Here is a 23,911-nt window from a genome sequence, read left to right as displayed (position 1 = left end):
AATAGTATAAATATACAATAAATATATAAATAATATATATTCATGACTGCATCAAAAATAATTATATTGAAATTAATTATAAATAGAAGAAATACATAAATATACAGTAAATATATTTTAAGCGGTATTTTCTCACAAATAATTATTTTTATAGCTATTCATAAATATGATAGTCATGTATTTTTTTAAAAAAATAATAATAATATTATTATTTTTAAACATATATTAATATCACATACAGTTTATATATAATGAGATTACCAGTTATGTTGTGTCTGAGTGTGTGTTGTGTTTAGCCTTCAAAAGTGGAAATCACGAAAAAATGTTATTATTTTCCAACAATTTTAAAAAATATTACTCATATTTAGGTTTTGCATTTGTTATATTTTTAAAGCCTCAAAATAATAATTTTTTTTAACTCTTTTTATAATACTGTATACACTATATTTATATATAATATATATATTTTAAAAACCACTGTGTATTACATTTTAAGATTTTTCGTTACAGCTGTACGTCTATAGCATATTATTTATGATAAATGATTTACAAATATTTTAATTTGCTATTAAATACATAATAATATTTAACATTTTCTCAGTTAAACCAAAAATATGTTTTCTAACCATACAATTTATATTTAGTATATACTGTATATATTTATATGGTTTGTCATGAAATAAGTTTTTTTCAATATAAATAAACCAAAAAAATAACTGCTTTTCAAGACATTGATAATCAGGTATAATAAGAGGTAAATAATATAATTATTTACATCACAACAAATTATGTTTAGATTAAATTAAATGATAATATTCATTTGACGATTTAAGTAAAAAAAATATTTAAAAAAAACAATTTTTAAGTTTTTGGAAATTTATTTAAATTATATACTTCTATTAATTTATTATATAGAAAAAATATTAAAGTTTTTATTATTATTATTAACAACAAAAACAAAAATTATATCACATTATATGATTTAAAAGTAAACACATTGAAAAAAATTATCTAATTTTAAAGCTATTATTTTTTGAATTTATTTTTACGTTATTTTTAATATCGTTAAATAATCTAAAAAATTGTATGATATTTGAATATTAACTATAAATTTACTTATTATTATTATTATTATAATATACATAAATATTATAAACTATTTATTAAACTATATAATTCTAAAAAATATTAAAGGGTTGAATAATTATATTATTATACAATATAACTCTAATTTTTTTTAACAAATTTATTATTATTATTTATTTTAATATTGTTTGACTATTATGAAAGACATACATTGAACTATTAACTTTGGGTATAATAAATTATGTGTTGAAATATTTTCATTAAAACTAAACAAATAATAGTTAATAAAATAGAAATAATATATGATTTTAATTATAATAGCAATAATAATAACGATATTTTTATCATTAATATTTTAATAATAGTATAATTAATAAAAAAGATATATTTAAGTGAAGGTCAACTTTTATTAATTATTATTAAAATAAATAAAAATAATATTATGAAAAATAAAAAGACTTAAAGTAGTATTTGTAATAAAATATTTAAATAATTATTTATATAATATTGAGACCATTAGATTGCATAAATTGCTAAATTTATATATAAATCTCAATTATCTATTGATATTCTATGTAAATCATTAAGAGATTTTATTATTATTTTTATTTCTATGTAATAATAAAATATAAAATATAAATTTATTTTAAATGATTCAGTTAATAAAAGTTACATTAATGCAAAATATAAATATTAAATTGAAGTTTAATTTTTTTAATATTGATTTTTTTTAAATATAAATACATAGAGAAAACTATTTATAAAATTAAATTTATAGATACAATTTGTATATTAATCTTTGCATATTAATAATATTAAGTATTATATTTGACAAAAACAAAAAGTAAAAATAAATTGTAAATAATTATATTTTAATCTTTTCTATTAATAAATTAGGTTACAATTAATATTAAAAATAAGTAAAATTAATTATTTTCATAAAATATTGTAAACTATTATATCATGAGAAATGAGTAGTTTTTATTGAATTTTGAATATATATATATATTTAATTAATTATAAATATATAGAAAAAAAATTAAACTAAATATTAAATGTTGTTTATAATACTATATAAATTGTTTATAAAAATAGTAGATTAATTTAATTTATTACAAACAGTACAATAAATTCATCGTTGTGTGCAATAATACGGTAATAATCTTATAGAGATTTTCAAATAAAAAATATTTATAAATTATTTATATGAGAATTTATTTTTTATTTTTTTACAAAAAAAGTACTATCATTGTACACAAATAAATTTTGTAGTATTTATATAATAAGATAAATATACGTCAACTAACAACAACAACAAAAAATCCATTAAAATAAAATATATTTTCGGTGTTAATAAAATAAATTAAAAAATATATTCAATGTATAGTATTATAAGGTATATACAGTATATTAAACACAATATAACATTAATTTTGCAATTACAAAATTATAGTTTTATATTTTATATTTTCATTGCCAATGTTAATAGTTTATATATAAATTGTTATTTTAAATATGACATAATATACATTTATAGCTAAATATAATATAATGTTATCAACAAATAAATTTGAAGTTCATGTAGTATTTATATATATAAAGTACAGTATGTTATACTAATATATGTTTAAATTTATATTTATAACACATTTAGAGTAATTTTGAAAATACTTTAAAACTCATAAAATTGATATTAAAACAATAAAAATTATTTTTTATTATTACACTAATAGCTATAAATTAGACATAAATAGAAGTCTAGATAGAAATAGTGGTATATTTATATAAAATTTATGTATTAACTGATAATAATAAATAATATATATATTATAATACATCTAATATTACAGGTTTACACCATTGAGAACACACACACATAACTATATATCTAAAACAATTTTGTCGGTCTAAATGATTAAATGGTTATTATAATCCAAATTAATAGCAAATACATGTTTTGGATAGTGATATCAAATTTAATCAACAAAGTTAATATAATTTTCTTTTTAAAAAAATATAATCTAAATGTGTTTTTAAAAAATATTATATGTGTATTATTGGTAGTACAGCTTTATTTAAATTATTTATATTATTATTATTATTATACGTTTATTTATAGTTAATTTATAAAATCAATGGCCTGACAGTTGTGTGCCCTTCAAAATAATATTTATTATATAGTTATATAATTATTACTATACACACATAAGAAACTAACTGATAAAATATGTGTAAAAACAAGATTTTTTTTAATGCCAGCTGTAATTACTGCACAATATATATATAACATGTTTAATCATTTACTTTTACGTGAGTTTTTGAAAAAATTGTTTGCAATTAATAGAGAATTATATACAAGTTATACAACACATAAATAAATATACAATATATATATATATATATATCTACACACAGTTTGTATGATATTATATATATATATCTATATAATGTAACATTAAATTTCCGATTAACAGTAAAAACGATACTCAAAAATTTAATGGTTGAACTAATTTTATGAGTTGTTTAGATGAGTTTTTATTAATTATTATAAATTTATATAAATAACAAAAAAAAGTATTACAAATATAGTAATGAGAGCAATGGTATTATCGGATTAAAATAAGTTCAAAGGTGTGGTGTAGGATATCTACTATAATATTAATGATTACTTATAAAAACATGTAAAATATCATATATTTATATATATATCTAAGTATATATATACTGTTTTATATAATGTATGTAACTTAAACATAAAAATATATTTATATATAACGTTAAGTAAAATGTATTTTATACTGTAATTTCAATTTTTTATATACAGTATATATTTTGTGTGTATTCTGAAAAATAACTACAAATACATAGAGATTTGTAAATTATATTATCTGAGAAATGAGAAAATAAATAAAATTAAGTTAATTAAAGTGGAAAATATTTGTGCATTTTTTTATTTGTTTGTTTGTTTTTTTTTTGAATGTCAAAACCCTACTAAATATAGCTATAATAAAATGTAAAAAATAATAATAATAAGTCTAATATATATTTATGTGATACAGTAGTATAAAAAAAATATTAAAGATTAAATAACATAGAAAAACATAAACAGCAACATGTAAAATGTCACACACAATAACAAAATAAAAATTTTAAATAAATTGTTATCACATGGAAACTACTAAAAATATTTATTTATTTTTTATTTGTTTATAACATTAATCAAGGTTAATTGTTGATAACTATACAGATATATTTAAATTAAATTAAATTATTTCTAAATTAATTTATTGGTCAATCCATATAAATATCTAATATAAATGTAATATATCTTTTATAAGCATATTTATTTAAATAATTAATTTAAAGTAAAAACAAATTATGTCAAATATTTAATTAATTTTTGTTTTTTATAAATTATTGAAAATCAATTAAATAATTATTATAATAACTAGCATTGTATTAAATATTGCAATAATATATTATAATTTAATATTAATACTGGTAAATATAAATTATAAAAATACTTTCAAAATATTATTATTTATAAAATATATTTTATTAAGATCTAATAGTAGTAGAAATAATAATAATATTTAGGTCAACATTTTAATTATATACAATATAATATGTGTGTTTGTGTTTATATAAGTTATATATAAATTATATATCAATTTTTAATATATGATAATATAGTATGAAATATAGTTAAGTAAATGATAACTGTGTTTATAAATATATTTTCCGATTCGTTATAATTTGTATTAAAAACAAATTTTTTAAAAATATTTTTCAAATACATATTTTTCAGATCTATTTTCTCAATGATTAATGAATTGCATATAAATAAAAATATAATTATAAAAAATATTTCAAATTTAATAGAATATATTAAATATCAGTTATTAATAAACGTTAATCTAATTTCTAATTTATTTAATTATCTTTTTATATCGTTTCAAAAAATTAGATTAATATAGTATTTGATATATTGTATTTTTTTAGCATTTGATATGTAAATGGTAAACCAATACTTAAAATAGCTTACATAGAAAAAATAATGAGAAAAATAAAAATATCAATAATTTAATTAAAATGTTTTAAGGCAACGATATAACTATTATTATAATTTAGATATCATTTTTAATAAATATAGTTTACACATTACATACTTATACAGTATACATACACACATAAATGACTATATTTATTAAACTGTATATAATATACATTAATGTTTGGTGAAACAAATTTGTTATTTTAATAGTAAACCTAAATGTAAACTATTTAATATTAWTAATATATATATTCACCAGCAAATAAAAAATAAAGTGTAGGCATTTAATAAAACATTTTTGAGTTGAAATAACTTAATAATAACAGTATACCAAATATATAAAAAATTTAATCATCTAATACATGTACAAATCTCATTTACAATTATAAAAAACCGCAAAATAAACTCTAAAATACTTGTATAGTAATCACATTTAAAATATATATCTATTTATGTTTAACCAGTAATATATAAATGTACATAAATTCCTATATAGTTTTTAGCAATTTTAATGATGTGCAAATAGAAATTTCTACTAAATTTCTCAAGAAAATTTTCTATAAATATTTTACTTTATTATTATACTATGGGATCCCCATATCTTTAGATACTATTATACTATTTAATATATTAATGAGACAATACATATATATATATATATATATATATATATATATATATATATATATATATATGGGATTTGTTTTAGTATAATTACAGTTTTGTAAAATTTTATTAATCATTTAATTATATTTTTAGTTTAATATAATAAAAAAAGATTAACTTTTTAYTTTAATTATTAATTAAAATACTAAAAATAATAATATTTAACTATTACTTGTAATCAAAATGTACTGTATTGTTACAAGATAACTATGATAATATCGATAGAGAACAAAATTAACATAGACAGAAATTTCTTTTAGAAACTTTCTAGAAATTACTCAATTATTTTAGAAATTTTTCTTTTTTGCCAACACTATTAGCAACACAAACATTTTATATATTATAATATATATCATTCATGATTAGTGTATTTCCCACTTTAAAAAAAGTTAAGTTTATGTTAAGTAGAGTTTTTTTGGTGAACTTATAAATTAACATTTAATTTAATTTCAAGTTTTATTTCATCGTTTCATTTAATTATTTCAAGTATTTCGTGACAATTTAAATGCTATTTTGCAAATTAACAGTCAATAATACAAATACTGTACAATCAATCGGTTCATATGATTTGTATYCAATTTTGGGACCATTTTCTTTAAGACCCATTTATTATTAATATTATTAATAATAATACTCAAAGAGGTTGTCACATCAAATCAAATATCAAACATTTTATAAGTTATATGCAAATAATTAATACAATTTTAAAAACATTTTTAACTATTAATAATATGCAAATAATTAAATCATTTATTTAAAAAAAAAATTATACTGTAAATTATTTTTTAAATATTAAAGTATAATAGTTTAAATCAAAATATTGAGCATTGACATAAAATAACTAATAGTTTGTTGTCAATTTAAATTAAATAAATTTTAATTTTATTTAAATAGTTGAAATTAACAACATCTGCCATAAGAAATAAATAGTTTTTACTATAAATATTAGACATTTGATAATATCAATAGATAAACCAAAAATAAAAATAAATATTTACTCAATTTTATAGCCCAAAAAAGAGATGGCAATGAATTTTTTTTATAATTTTCTGCTATCAATAAATTTAGTTTTGTTTGTGTCGATAAAACAAATTTATCGTTGATAAGTTTAATTAAAATTAACTGTTTTTTGCATCAGGCGATAAAGCATTTATATACAGTACCAATATATTGTRGGGACGGYATAATATATTTWATATAYATAWATWTATATACATATATATTAAATAGGATTCCCTTAAAATGTTGACTGATTTTGTTTTGTTAAGGGGTGCACTTGACACTAACTTAACATTTTATAATAATAATAATAATAATAATTATTATTATTATTATTAAAAACAATTTATATTTTTGTTGTTGACTTTTTTTTGTTAATGTTATTGTTGTTTATACACTTAAATATATATATATACAGTGTATATATATATATTTAATTTATATAATAATTAAAATTTTATCGTTGATTAAGCATTTTTCAACTTCACTTGACTTCATATATTAATATTATTTTTTAACAGTAAATTATAAATTGTGTGTTTATTTGTTAATGATTTGAGTGCCTGTAATTATTATTTTATTTGTTTTATTTTATGAATTAATAATATAATTTGATTTATTTTTTCTCTATACATACAAACACACACTTATATATATATACTTTTTATATACACGTATTTATATATACGCTATACTATTTTATATTAAATTTTATGTTGTTATTGTTTTTTTGATGTTATTTTTGTTTGTTTGTATCATTATCATTAAATTGTATAATAATAATAATAATAAATATAACCCTCAAGTAGCATATAATTAATAATAATGCAGTCTAATAATAAATATATATATATAACAAAGTGTTTATATGCTGTTTATAGTGTTTACCCGCTTATAAATAATCGCCAATATAAATATTTAAAAAAATATATTAAATATTGTTTTATTAATATTTTGTTATATTTTTTTTAWAAAAAACATATTATTAATATATTGTATTTATATTTATAGCAATTTACAGCAATTATGAGTGAACTGAAAACTGTAGGTATAGTAGGTTTTGGTCGTTTAGGTGAGTATTTTAAAAGATTGTTAACTTTATATATTATATATTAAATAGAGGTATTATATGATGGGATCGGGAGATAAAGTTAAAAAAATTGGGTTTTAAATATATTAATAACACTATTTTAGGGATTATTTTTTAGTCATTATGTAACTTAAATACTCATAAAAATGTATAATATTTTTTGAAAATAAGTTAAGACTTTGCAATAATAATAATAAAAAATATTTTTTATTTATTGTCTTCTTTAATGAAAATTAATGAATTCAAAACATTCAAAAGATACTAAAACTTATTATTATTATTGTTTATTATTATTATAATTATTATTATCGTTTATTTATTATTTAGTATTTTATTTTTTGAATTAATTTTAAATAAATTTCACACTGTTTTTTCCATAATAAAAAGGTCAATATCTGGTAAATGAGTTACTGACTAACGGTGCCAAATGGGGACTTAAATTAGGATTTGTATGGAACCGGACCGCCAGTCAGCAACTGTACGACAGTTGTGGTGATAGTAATCTAGTGTTGGAAGAGTTGTCACAATTTGATAGATATGCTGTCGATTTGATTGTCGAAGTGTCGCATCCAGTGGTGATCCAAGAGTTTGGCACCAAATTTGTTAATCATTGCGATCTTATGGTTAGATATCAAATATACTGTATAGCTATTAAATATTAAAAAATAATAYATTTAATATTACATTCATTAAAATAGATGATAATATTGTTATATATATATTATGGGAGAAAGAAAAAAACAAACAAATGATATGATAATTTAATTGATATGTTTTCTTATCTAATATTATTAATACTGTATATCTATTGGCATATCTCTTACTGATTTGCAATAATCTTTTAATCAGATCGGATCTCCTTCTTGTTTAGCGGACAAACATCTGGAGGAAAGCCTTTTGTTGGCATCCAATAAATCTAACCGCACTGTATTCATACCCAGCGGTGCTCTATGGGGTAATGGATAATAAATTGCTTATTAAATATATGGAAATAAACTTATATACAGAGTATAGTAGTAGTCTTCTTATATGGTTGTCATAAAAAATTTATTTTTTACGACTTTTTTCATATTTATTATAATAATACTAATAATAATAATATATAACAACTCAATTATATTTGGCCCAAAGAAAATGCTGTAAATACTAATTATATATATATTTTTTATATTAATATTTGATGGCTTTATAAAAATTTCATATATAAATACTGTATATATGTATATATATATATATATTTAAATGTATTTTTCTCAGGCGGTAATGATATACGAAAGATGTCCACCAGAAACACATTAAAAGTAATTATATATTTTATTAATTTTTGTTGTATATTCGTATAATACAATGTATAGTGTATACCATAATATGTATATATTATAAAATTTATTAATAAATAAATACATTATAAGTTTAGAAAATCATTAATATTAATGATTTTTGATGTTTTTTCTTTGAAAAATTTAATAATAATAATAATAATTTTTTAAAAGGGATTATCCATAACAATGCACTTTCATCCGGATAGCCTCAAACTGGATGGGGAGCTCAAGAGCCTAAACGATTCAATATTAGACAAACCGATTACACTTTATAAAGGTTTTTCTCGATAGTAATAGTAATAATAATATTATCAAATAATTTTTTTATCTAAACATTAGTAACTATAAGTTTTTTCTCCCTCAATATAATTATTTTTTGCTTTAAAGGCATTTTATTAGCCATTAAACGGCTTCATTAGGAAAACCTCTACATATCTACCTCTCACTAACAATTAATATACACATTAGAGTAAAATATATTTTTGTAGTTAAAATAATTTTATCGGCAAAAGGATTTTATTTTATTTTATATTTTTTTTGAAAAAAGAAATAGTCATAAAGTTTGCCGCAAATTATATTAGAAATTTAATAAATTTTATTTTACTATTTTCTTGTTGTTGTTGTTTCAGTTACTGTATGTATGTATTTCTGATATGGCATACCATACATTACTTACATTATAAATAAATATATATATATTTTTAGGACCAGTTAGACAGGTATGCAGTTTAGCGCCCAATAATGTCAATACTATGGCTGCAGCAGCTATTGCTGGCTATACGCTTGGATTTGACGGCACTGTCGGTTGCCTTATAGCTGACCCAAAGTAAGTGAATAAGTCGTATAAATAATAATAGTAATAATAATACTTATAATTGTTTGACAAATAAAAACCAATTTGTTTATCAAACACTTATACTCACATTTAGGCAAACAATATATATTAATATATACTGTACTGTGTTTTGATTATATTTTACAGTAGTATTATATAAGCATTTATGGCTATAGTTATAAAATAAGTAACAATATCTCAATATAATAGGAAATTCCTAGTTTTTATTTCAAATTCATATTAARTTAACTGRGAAATATTGTTATCATTTAAAATCTACTAAAATTTTAATAACTAATTATCATAATTACAGTATTTGTTTTTTAAATTTATTTAAAATATTATAATAATCAAGCAATTTATTTAAAAAACTTCAATATAAAATATTTTAATTAGATATAAATATTAGTATGAAAATAAAATAATTAGTTAAATTAGTCTTGTTTTATGACTTTCCTGTATTTTTGTGTCTAACATTTTTTCTATATATTCTCAACAATTTAGAAATATTAGTTTTAAACCTATTTTAGTGAGTTTCTGATTATAAGTGTTAGTTTATTTAGCTATACATTTAATACTATGATATAATAGTGTATATTATTAACACTAAAATATACAGTATTATTATTATTAAGATCTATATTTAAACTGTATTTCAGTACAATTAAGAAAATATTTACTTTTCTAAAAAAAATTATATATTTTTTATTTTTATATTTATTATCATTGAAATGTATTAACTGGTCATTTGAATCGATGCCAAACCATCAAACTTGAAATTTTCAAACAATCAAAACAACAACAATAATATAATAATAATAATAATCACAAAACTATTTGCTGTACACAAAAAAAATAGTTTAAAAGATTATCATAAAATTGAGATCGAAGTGACGGGACCTTCAAATGTGGCCAACAATTGCCGGTTCAGTGTTAGCACAACCCGATTAAGTCCATCAATGGGTAACAGTGCCGTCACATCAATGGCAACGTTTGCATCGTTTCTCAGCAGTCTATTAAGTATATACAGTATATTAATAGCATATTATAATTAATAGTTTATATTTATATATTAATATAAATTATAATATAATTTTTCAAATAATATAWTTATAATATTTGTTGTTATTATTATAATATATAAAATTATAACAATTATATCATGAGATTCTCAATGTTATTGACGACACGAAAATAATTTAACAAAATTTTGCTAACCGTTACTAATGCTATAATTGTTGTCATAAATGTAATGTTTTAATAATAATATAATAATAACAACATATTATTAGTAACAAATTAAAAATAATATATTATTTTATTAATAATAGTAATACTTGTATTATTATTATTATGTTGTCAAAATTATTTTTGTACTCTATTTTTTATTTTWAAAAAAATTGTTTTATATTATTTAACAAAATTTTACAAATTAGTTTTGCAAACCTTATTGAGACATACAATACAACAACAAAAATAGTTCATTATTGTTGTGGCAGAAAATTATAGCTTTTAAATCATATTAGTGTCTAATTTATTAATAAATACATACTCTAATGATAGTCTAATTGAATATTTGTTACAATTTGTTGTTGTTATTATTGTTATAAACAAAATGTTTAAAAAAAACAATTTTGTTATTTTTGTGATTACAGTATTATTTTTTGTTATATATATCACTCTAACTAAACTTTAAATCTACTGTATTTAAAAAAATACAAATTTGTTTGCGTTTTTTTAAAGTTTGAAAAAATGTAACTCAAATTTTTTTCATGAATTATTTAAGCATTTATTTTTATTTCAAATGTCATATAATACATAAACACACTTATAATATAGAGAATAATCATCAAAAAAAATATATATTATATATATAAACCAGTTAAGAATGCTAGAAAGCATTATCAGAAAAAAAACTTGACGGTATAAAATATTATGTTCGCAAATTAATTGTCATTTATAAAAAATAAACCACATTTATATAAAATTTTAATTTTATTTTAAACATCAAATATTAAATACAAAAGTATATTTAAAAAAGGATATAATAAATGTTATATATAGATTTATGATTTACAATACATCGTAAATATCTTGATTTGGTTCAACACATTTTGTGCAAACAAAATTGCTTTGTGTTGTGTTATTATCCTGCTGACAATTTTGATGAAATCTTTCACCACATTGTGTACAGCGAATCATATTATTATTAAATGTTTTCGAACACAAACAATGTAGAGTTGGTATTGTTATGTATTTGGATTTTGCTTCGGTATTTCGAGTAATTGGCAATGAAATTTGTCCAGATTCATACCATCTTTGTAATCTTTGACGCAAATTGAAACTATTTTCAGTTAGTCTTATTGAACTTGGATTAATACCAGAAATATTTAATGCCATATTCATTAAAGCATAAACACCACAATCATTAGAATTTGGCTGTTTTGTTACTCGCCAAAATTGATATTTTAATTGAGGTGTTATGTCGAGTTGTCTTATATGTGCACTTGCGACGCGTACAATTAATTCGCTAACAGTTAATGTGTTAACCGAATCATAAACATTACATGTAATTGTTGTTGATGATGTATATTGAACATTGATGTAAATCCAATGGTTACCAGTGTTAACAATATGGTGTAATTCTTGTCCAATATTAGTGAAATAATACTTAGGTTTTAAATATGGATAATTTTGTTGAAAACGATAAGAAGTTTGAAAATTAAGTAAGTTATTATTATTAGCTTAATTGTTAAAAATTACAGATATTCCATTTGTAATTAGAGAATCGTTTAGCCATCCATTGTTTTCTGATCCATCAAGTAATCGTAAATCACTTGTTATAAGATCTTCATGTAGATAATTATTGTATGTCTTTGAAAGCCAAATATTTGAAATTTGATGATCTTGTAATTGCGTGTACTTTTCTATATCTTCTTGTGATAACTTTTTAGCAGATACTTTTGAATCTTTCACTTTCAAATAATCTTGAATTGTTTCTTGAGATAGTTTTGTAATTGTAACTGAAGACTCTTTAATGTCATCTAAAAGAATTTCTGACATTGTTTCAGAAATTTTTCTTTGTTTTGCTAATGGCTTTATCAAATCATTTTCTTGTTTAGTTGATGAGTCACTTGATTGAGAACTTATGTCAGTTATAGATACGTCAATGCAAACATCAATCCAAAATGGTATATGATATCTACCATAAAAGTCATATTGATAAATTTTATCATTCCAATTATTTGTAAAAATATAATCAATTTGACTTCGATAATTAGTTGTAAAGACATTTTCTGGTATTAATGATCTCAAATTAAATGTTTTCATAGTTAAATTAAGTAATGTCTGTCCGTTTTTCGAACAGTAATCTATATTGAAATCGCCACATAGTATTATATGAACAAAATTAGATGTCTTATTTTCAATGTTGTTTAGTAAACTTTTAAGTGTATCAAATGGAAGACGAGATGATAAATAAAGTCCAACAACTGCAATATTATTAAATTTGACACAAGAGATTTCATAATGCCAATTAGATTTATCATTGCTATCAATTAATGAGCATATAGCTGATATGTTGTTAGAGTTTTTAGCATATATTGCAACGCCTCCAATTGCAATTGTAGAATTTTCAGAGTAAACATGACTTATTGCTGACATTTGTCCAATATTAGGTAATAAGTTGTATTGACATTTTGACCGTGTCTCCACTAAAATTAACAAATCAGATGCCAATATGTTGTCATCATATTGTAAATCTAAAATGTTTTTTCTGATTGACTGAACATTTAAATAAGTAATTGCATAATCTTTTCGTATTGAGCATTCTAAAGGTTTAATTATCATTTGAAGTCTTGCTTCTGATTGTAATCTTTGTATTTCATTGAAAATTTCCATATCACTTTGTCTTGGCTTTAGATTTTCAATTAATTTAAAATCTCCATCCAGGTATAATCCATTAATTGATGTAACTCGAGAACATGCTGTATAAATTAACTCTCGAGGTAAATGTTTTGTTAAATTAACAATAACTTGTTCAAATGTTGATCCTTGACTTTTATGTATTGTCATGGCTTCACAACACACAAGTGGAAATTGTAAACGTGTTACGTGAACATTAAGAAAGCCACCCATTTGGAAATCTTTTTTTATTGGTTCTAATGGTGTCCAATTGTTTGGAATAAAATTTTGTTTAATATATTCCATGTACTTTCGGCGAATTTCTAATCCAGAATTTTTAGGAAATTGTAACCATATTGTATTGATATTTGATGTATATTTGTCTTTATCAATTCTCATTAATGTCCCAAAAGCACCATTAAATAAACCATCTGAGACATCAACATTACATGTAATCATGTATTTTAATCCTATTTTGAAACTTATATTGTTCATTAAGCCATTTGTATCCTGATATGTCAATTTTTCAATTTTGTCAATAATTTTTTGTCTCTCATTTATATCCCGATATCCTCTTATGTCATCAATAGCTTTATTACAAAGTAATTCACCCACTTTATCTTCGATAGCTTTTGTATTATGCAATGCAACTTCATTATTAGTATAATATAGACAAACTGATTTATTTTTGAAAGAATCGTCCACATTAAATCGAGATTTAAGTAATTTAATGTCATTTTCAATTAATGCAGCTTTTGCAAGTCTATTCAAACAATCAACAAAATAAATGTCATTTTTTTGTCTCATCACTATTGATAATTCATATGATTTGAATTTTCTCCATAAATAAGGACCGATTATAGCGTTATATCCATCTTTTGATTCTTTAAATGGCCATCCACCACCAACTGGTTTTGCTTGATGAAGATCTCCAATTAATAGTATGGAAATTCCACCGAATGGCAAAGTATTTTGAAATATTTCTTTTAGTCTTTTGTCGATCCAGTTAAATATTTTATTACTGCAAAGACTTATTTCGTCTATAACTAATAGTTTTAAATCTTTTAATTTACAGCGCATTGTATTTGAAGTATCGGCAGACAATTTATTCAAATTTCCACCAGATATTTGCTGATGTGGAAAAGCTAATGCTGCATGTAATGTTATTCCATCAACATTCCATGCTGCTTTTCCCGTGTATGCAGTTATCAATATTTTGATTGAATCCAAATCTGTTCCTTGTATTGTGTTTATAAAGCGAATTATTGACTGATAAATGCATTTAAGCACATGACTTTTACCAACACCAGCAGATCCCATTAATATTATATTAAATGGCGTTTTGCCTGTTTTAAATCGATGTAGAATATCCATTGTAATGTTGCGTTGCTCAATATTTAATGATCTCATCATTTTTCTATACTCATCTTCATCTATTATTTTTGGAACAGTGATTTTATCAATATAAGATTTGGATGTGCTTTCTTTTGATTCGTCTGTTTCATCAAAAATATTAGCAATAGGTGATCTAATATTTAAAATTTCATGATCTTTTGAAATTTCATCATTAGAATTTTCATTTATATCGTTTGCATCGTTTTCTTTATCATTAGCATTAATGGCGTTGAATAATTCAGTTTCTAATAATTGTGGATCAAATAGTTTCAAATTTGCTTTAATTGTATCGATATTAGATTCATATAAATCTTTGCATTTGTCATCTTTAAGATCTTTTTCTTCATCAATCCAAGGAAAAAACAACATTACCATTGAACGATAATAATTATTCGAATCATTTTCTTTATTATATTTTTTGTAGCGAATGATTTTCATTTTTTGTCTTTTTTTCATAAATCCCATATTATTTTGAAGAATTATAATGTTTGGTAATGAAGTTTTTATATCGCTTTCATCGTTAGTTTCTTCATCGTCGAAGTAAAAGTCAATTTTATTTGATTCGAGTAATTTAGAAGATATTGATTTGCAATAATTATATGACGCAGCAAATTCAGCTAAACACAAATTATTAACTATATCAATTATCACTGGTCTCGCCATATAATGATCTAAAAGACCCTTAATTGATATATCTTTTGAGTCACCTGGCAGTTCTTCTAAATCTTTACGGGATTTCAACATTTGAAATCTTTCATTTGGTGGGCCATTATTTATAAACATTGTTACTCTTGACATTCGAGAAATATCCATACTTAAAGCGTGATATACCGCTTCTTGAGCTGATATTTCTGTTCCATTAACTAAAGTGTTGGCTAAATGTCGTACTTGTTCTTGAATTGTTTTATTACCTTTCTTTGCTTCTTCTGATGCTTGCTTTAATAACAACGACATCCCACGCATAGATTTACTTATATAGGCACATAAATATTTAACACAAGCATATGGATGTAGACAATATTGTATATCTATATTAGCCCTCCATAATTTAAGCCAAATTTGATTATATGCGTTGATATTGACTGCATTAGGTAAACGTTTTAAAAATATTTCTTCGCGTTTGATTGAAGATCTGATGGCATCAATGTAATCGGTATATGACAATTTGGTCATTTTAAGAAAATCGTCAAAAGACATATAGTTAATTATATTTTTGTTTTCTTTTTCATCAAATGATTGTATTAATTTTTGAATAGAACTACAGTTGTCTTTATGTTTTTTTTGGTCTTTATCTAAAACATTTTCATCCAATGGTTTTAATATTTTTGTTTCATCCATTGGCGGCATAGGAAATCGATAACGACACGTGTTCTTTACTTTAAGACAATTATCTTTATGTCGATGTATTTGCACCGTATTAATGAGATTTGTTGTATCCTCATCAACGCATTGTGTATCTTCTTCATCATCCGTTTCGTAATAAGCTGTTGTAGATGTTGATGTGATTTCATCAATAAAATTAATAACATCATCATTGCTTTTATCATTATTTTTGTCATATTTTGGTGCATCAGATAGCCAAAGAAGACCGTGTATATGCGGCGAACCTCTATGTTGAAATTCAACTCTATAATAACTTTCGATAACACGTTTATTTCCAAATGCTACTCCAGGTTTTATAATTAGATTGAAAAAATTTCGATATCTGTGTTCAAAATATCTGCTTGACGTCACAGGATCACGTCTTATTAATGATAACTTTTCGTCTCTTTGAAGATTATTTGCTTCTTCTAATGTTATTGACATATTATTTAAAACTTTACTTAAAATTACAAGTAGTTCATCCCAAGATGATTCGGCTGCGGATAAAGTGAAAAATAAAGTTGGCAATCCAAGTTGCCTTATCATTGCTATGGTTTCGTCACGCTTTTGTTCCCAATAAGAAGGACTTGTCCTAAGTTTGGACATGCTTTTAAATGCCTTGTCTGATGCAATAGCTTTATTAACTTTTGTGCTGTCCAACGCATCATTAACTGACCATTCCGCTTGTCCTTTTATTTTTCTTTTAAAAATATTTGTAGCACTTATAGCCTCATTCCATTGCTTTCGTTTAAATGTAAAAAAAAGATAAGGAATATTTTCAGCACAACGGCGATCATGTCTTCTTAATTCTGATTTTGCGTAATCTGCTACTGAAAATTTCATAGTTTTAGTAATTAACGGACGCTCTTGGCCAGCAAAAAGCTTAGGAAAAGCCAACGATGCAGCATTAATGTCAATCAAAATATTTAAAGGCTTTTTTCCTTCTCCAGGAGCATATGCTACTCCAACTTGTGGATCATCACTATCCAAAAGTGTATCTAAACATCCAACAATATCATCGTCATCATTAATAATATTATTAGTTAGTTTATCTTCTTCTGATTCATTTATTTGAGAAAACTCTTTGGGAAATCGTTTATACCAGTCATGTTTTAGTTTAACACCAGCATTTATATAGGCACTTTGTTTAATTAAAAAATTAAGTGCTTGCTTTAATTCGTGTGGTCTAACAGTTTTATACAAGTCTTTGTTATCCAATCGAGGTGGATCATTAATACGTCTTTTTAATTGTACTCTTATAATATGCAATTCATCGTCAATTCTTGGTAATAATGGAAGCATTGCATTTGGATCTACTGGAACGTTAACTACATTTCCTTTCATTTTATACTGTCCACCTTTTGGTAAATGTAATATTGTTTCAAATATTATTCTTGCGGACACCATTCTTTCTTCTAAATCATTGAGACTATTAAGACATTCTGGTATTTCTGGAAACATCAGTCCATGAGATAAAGATAATCGAGGAATTTTAGACTTTAATATATCTTGATAACATGTATTGCAAAAATGACAATTTTCTTTTAAATTAAAGAAATCGATTTGTGCTTTCTCATTGTCATTCAATTTTGTGAAGTTAACTATGTTGAAAGAACGAATTTGTGTGATAAACCATAAACATCCACAACACGAACAGATTTCAGTAGGACCTAATAGCTTTGCATCTTCAAATTTCTTAAAATTAGAATTATTTTGATTTTTTACTTTAACTAGTTTTTTGACTTCTTTTTCAAGATCACGTGTCTTTTTATTTTGAAGTCGTTTATCAGCTTTTCTATGTTTGTCGGCTACTTTTTCACGATCACGAAATTCTTTATCTTTGAAACGTTTTTCAGCTTTTCTATGTTTCTCGGCTTCTTTTTCACGATCACGTGATTCTTTATCTTTGAGACGTTTATCAGCTTTTCTTTGTTTGTCGGCTTCTTTTTCACGATCACGTGATTCTTTATCTTTAAGTCTTTTATCAGCTATTCTCTGTCTATCAGCAGATTTTTTTCGCTTTTTCGAATCTAAGTAATCTTCGTTTTCATAATCAGACATGATTTTGAATCTACTAAAATATTTATTTGTAATTAACTTTAAATATTTTAATATAAAATAAATATATTATGTATAAGAAAAAGTCAAAATAACTATAGATAATATTAAATGTTAATATTAATATTGACGCAACAATAAATAGAGACGCAATATTAATGTAGACGCAATATTAATGTAAACCCACTATAAATTAGTGACGCAATATTATTATTTGCGCAATAATTAATAAACAAATAAATAAAACAAATAGCAGATAATAATTATTTTAAATATAATATTAATTATTAACACTAATAATAAAATAAGCTTTTTTATTATACAAAATTATTAGATAAATAAGACTTACATGTTTTCTCTTTGACGGCTCAACTCGAACTGAGACTTGAAATAATAATTTCACTTTATTTATAATATTTATTGTTGATGCAATATTAAACAATAATCCAATATTAATGTTGACGCAATATTAATGTTGACACTATTATCAGTTTAATGAAATAACAAATAATAGTAATTTTTAATAATTATTTTAAATATAATATTAATTATTAAGTGTAATAATAAAATAAGTAAGACTTACATGTTGTCTCTTTGACGGCTCAACTCGAAATGAGACTTGAAATAATAATTTCACTTTATTTATAATAATATTGAATGTTGATGCAATATTAAACAATGATCCAATATTAATGTAGACGCAATATTAATGTAGACGCAATATTAATGTTGACGCAATATTAATGTTGACGCAATATTAATGTTGACGCAATATTAATGTTGACGCAATTATTAGTTTAATGAAATAAATAAAATTAATTTTTAATAATTATTTTAAATATAATATTAATTATTAAGTGTAATAATAAAATAAGCAAGACTTACATGTTGTCTCTTTGACGGCTCAACTCGAAATGAGACTTGAAATAATAATTTCACTTTATTTATAATAATATTGAATGTTGATGCAATATTAAACAATGATCCAATATTAATGTAGACGCAATATTAATGTTGACGCAATATTAATGTTGACGCAATTATTAGTTTAATGAAATAAATAAAATTAATTTTTAATAATTATTTTAAATATAATATTAATTATTAACTGTAATATTAAAATAAGTAAGACTTACATGTTGTCTCTTTGACGGCTCAACTCGAAATGAGACTTGAAATAATAATTTCACTTTATTTATAATAATATTGAATGTTGATTCAATATTATACAATGATCCAATATTAATGTAGACGCAATATTAATGTTGACGCAATATTAATGTTGATGCAATATTAATGTTGACGCAATATTAATGTTGACACATCAGTTTAATGAAATAACAGATAAAAGTAATTTTTAATAATTATTTTAAATATAATATTAATTATTAACTGTAATATTAAAATAAGTAAGACTTACATGTTGTCTCTTTGACGGCTCAACTCGAAATGAGACTTGAAATAATAATTTCACTTTATTTATAATAATATTGAATGTTGATTCAATATTATACAATGATCCAATATTAATGTAGACGCAATATTAATGTTGACGCAATATTAATGTTGACGCAATATTAATGTTGACGCAATATTAATGTTGACACTATTATCAGTTTAATGAAATAACAAATAATAGTAATTTTTAATAATTATTTTAAATATAATATTAATTATTAAGTGTAATAATAAAATAAGTAAGACTTACATGTTGTCTCTTTGACGGCTCAACTCGAAATGAGACTTGAAATAATAATTTCTCTTTATTTATAATATTAAATGTTGACGCAATATTAAATGTTGACGCAATATTAACTGTTGACACAATATTAAATGTTGACACAATATTAAATGTTGACGCAATATTAAATGTTGACACAATATTAAATGTTGACACAATATTAAATGTTGACGCAATATTAAATGTTGACGCAATATTAAATAATGACGCAATATTAAATAATGACGCAATATTAAATGTTGACGCAATATTAAATGTTGACGCAATATTAAATGTGGACGCAATATTAAATAGTGACGCAATAATAATGTTGCTTCAATATTAAATAATGACGCAATATTAAATAGTGACGCAATATTAAATATTGACGCAATATTAAATAGTTACGAATAATAATGTTGACTCAATATTAAATAGTGATGCAATATTAAATGTAACGCAATATTAAATGTTGATGCAATATTAAATAGTGACGCAATAATGTTGATTCAATATTAAATAATGACGCAATATTAAATAGTGACGCAATATTAAATGTTGATGCAATATTAAATAATGACGCAATATTAAATAGTGATGCAATATTCAATAATGACGCAATATTAAATAGTGACGCAATATTAAATGTTGACGCAATATTAAATAGTGACGCATTAATAATGTTAACTCAATATTAAATAATGACGCAATATTTATTAGTGACGCAATATTAAATGTTGACGCAATAATAATGTTGACACAATATTAAATAATGACGCAATATTAATGTTGACGTAGTTATTAAAATAACAAACAGAAAATAAAAATAAATTTTATTAAATAATTATAAATATAATTTAAATATATAATTTAATTATTAATTTACTTACATGTTGTCTATTCGATGGCTCTACTAGAACTGAGACGTTAAATAATATTTTCACTTTATTTATATTTATTAAATATTGATGCAATATTAATGTTGACTCAATATTAATGTTGACGCAATATTTTTATACAATATGCTCAGTTTATTATATAAGTCAATATTTGTATCTAAAACAGTAAAAATAAAGGTGATTTCATGAAAATATTTCTCAAATCCGCCATTTTTTCTGTTCCCGAAGAGATATCAAAATTTTAATGCATATTTCTTATGCTTGTTTTTGATGCTTTATACAAATATATACCTAAAAAAAATTTCTTAAAAATTTCTTAATTTTGGCCGCCATTTTTTTATGTTCCCGAAGAGATATCAAAATTTTGATGCAACTTTTCAATACATTATTAGTAGTCCTCTAACCGAATCTGAAATCAGAATTTCAAAATTCGCAAAAAAAATGCTACAGACAGACAGACTCAAAAAGCCATTATAGATTTCAGTAAACAAAACTTTTCAAGTTTTTTTTGATAATATTACTATTACTACCACTTTAGTTATACTATTAAGTTGCCCTCAATAGTGTTGAGGTGAACCACAAAAAATAGACCTAAAAATACTTGTTTGCTAAGCAAACATATTTTTTTTAGAGAGAGAGAGAGAGAGAGAGAGAGAGATACTCTATATATAAAATATATTTATATATATCTTATATATAAAAGAAAATTATTTTGTTTTAATTAATTTTTTTACCTAAGCTTTGATTTCTATTGTAATAACAAATGTTTCGTGTCTATTGAAAAAATAATAATTTTATATTTTGAAAAAAATTAAGCACATACTGTAAATATGTATATTTAAATCTATAATTAATATATAAACACTTTTATAATATTTATATTTTACTTATGTTCTGTATATTTAATAATATACTAATATAAAAAAATTTATTTCAAATCACATATATTATATTTTGAAAATCTAAATGTATTTTTAATTATATGAATTATATGATTYAGTTTCTATACAATTATTTATTTTCTATAATTAAAATAATTTTAAATTAAATGCATAAAAAAATTCCATATTAAATAATAACAATAATCATAATCATAATACTATTGTATTAATGATATTATTTCTTTGCTTAATGTAAACTATAGTATAATATATAACTTTTAAATAACTTTATTTATAAAAAATAATAATAATAAAAGTTTTTATTTAAATAAGAAATTGCAATAAAAAACAAACTAATTTTCAATTCTTTTCATTTCAATTCATTAGATGCCAACAAACATATGGGAAAGGGATTTCAACTTTGCTAACAATATATATATATATATATATATATATTCAATGAAAAGCAATAATAATTATAATTATAATAAAAAAATARATTTTCAAACAAAATATAATTATAATCACATTTATATCTATAATAAATTATTGTTTTTTTTAAAGACAAAAATAAAAATACAATCAGTGAACTTATGAATTTAATTTACCAATAAATTACAAATTTATTTTTTATTTGTTTTCATATTTAATATAATATAATATATAATATAATTCAGTTTAGTTATTGTATTTATTTAATGTTTATGTGTAGGAGAGAGAGAGAGAGAGAGAGAGAGAGAGAGAAGAGAGATCCCTAACAAACCAAACACACTATAATATATTATTATTATTCAATTCAATAGTTATATATTAAATAAGATTTGTTAAGTTTCAAGAAAAAAAACATTTTTATCAAATAAAAAACATTTTCCTCTATAACCATAATTATTAAATAATAATAATAAATCTCTAATTTATTTATATTACTAATTTTGTTGGGTATCATCAACAGCAACAACAACAAAATAAGACCAATTAATATACAAAAGGCAATGGGATAATGAGTTAATAAATTATTTAACAAAATTTATGATACAAACAAACATATATATATATATATATACAGTATATATATACTTTATATACAATATTATACACAACTATATTGTTTGAAATTAAATTGGTCGATGAAAATAGTGCCCATCATTTATCACTGTGTCTTATTGACCATTTATATAATATATCAAATATTTGTTTCTACAATATATTATACTTTATAAAAATATATACAATTTTTTAATACTGTATTATGTTTTAAAAAAAATATATTATTTTAGTTCATCATCATTAACAACAACAACAACAACAACAACAAAATTTAACCAAAAAAACAACAACAATAATAACAGCAAAAATTTGTTATCTCATTAACGACTCTCAATGAAACAGATAGATCAACACAATAACTGGTTAGTCAACGGGTTTGCCATATCATATATGTATGCATATAAATATGCAGCACATCCAACACACATTTACAGACATACAGACATATCACATCCCTATCCCAATACCCAAAGAGATTGATAATATCATACATAGAAATTAAAAAGTTATTCATCTTTTGGTTGATAAATATTTTTGTTATTTTTTGAAATATTTTTAATGAAAAATCTTTTTATATACTGTATATATATATAG

General features: G+C 21.7%; 1 protein-coding gene across 1 annotated transcript; it reads left to right on the top strand.

The window, feature by feature from the left end:
* The first annotated feature begins 7,262 nt into the window (after positions 1-7,262).
* Positions 7,263-22,732, top strand: LOC128966246 (aspartate dehydrogenase domain-containing protein-like). Its single transcript, XM_054313098.1, has 9 exons — positions 7,263-7,370; positions 7,817-7,877; positions 8,283-8,518; positions 8,745-8,850; positions 9,153-9,196; positions 9,389-9,494; positions 9,923-10,043; positions 10,912-11,072; positions 22,658-22,732. The coding sequence occupies exons 2-9, from the start codon at positions 7,832-7,834 to the stop codon at positions 22,696-22,698; spliced, it is 861 nt and encodes a 286-aa protein (XP_054169073.1). The 5' UTR covers positions 7,263-7,370; positions 7,817-7,831; the 3' UTR covers positions 22,699-22,732.
* The last annotated feature ends 1,179 nt before the right edge of the window (positions 22,733-23,911 follow it).

The sequence above is a fragment of the Oppia nitens genome, unplaced genomic scaffold (genome assembly GCF_028296485.1).
Source record: "Oppia nitens isolate AA-2021 unplaced genomic scaffold, nextdenovo-longstitch-racon4-pilon3 scaffold10_pilon_pilon_pilon, whole genome shotgun sequence".
NCBI classification, from domain to species: Eukaryota; Metazoa; Arthropoda; class Arachnida; order Sarcoptiformes; family Oppiidae; genus Oppia; species Oppia nitens.
This window is presented reverse-complemented; position numbering and strand designations above follow the sequence as displayed.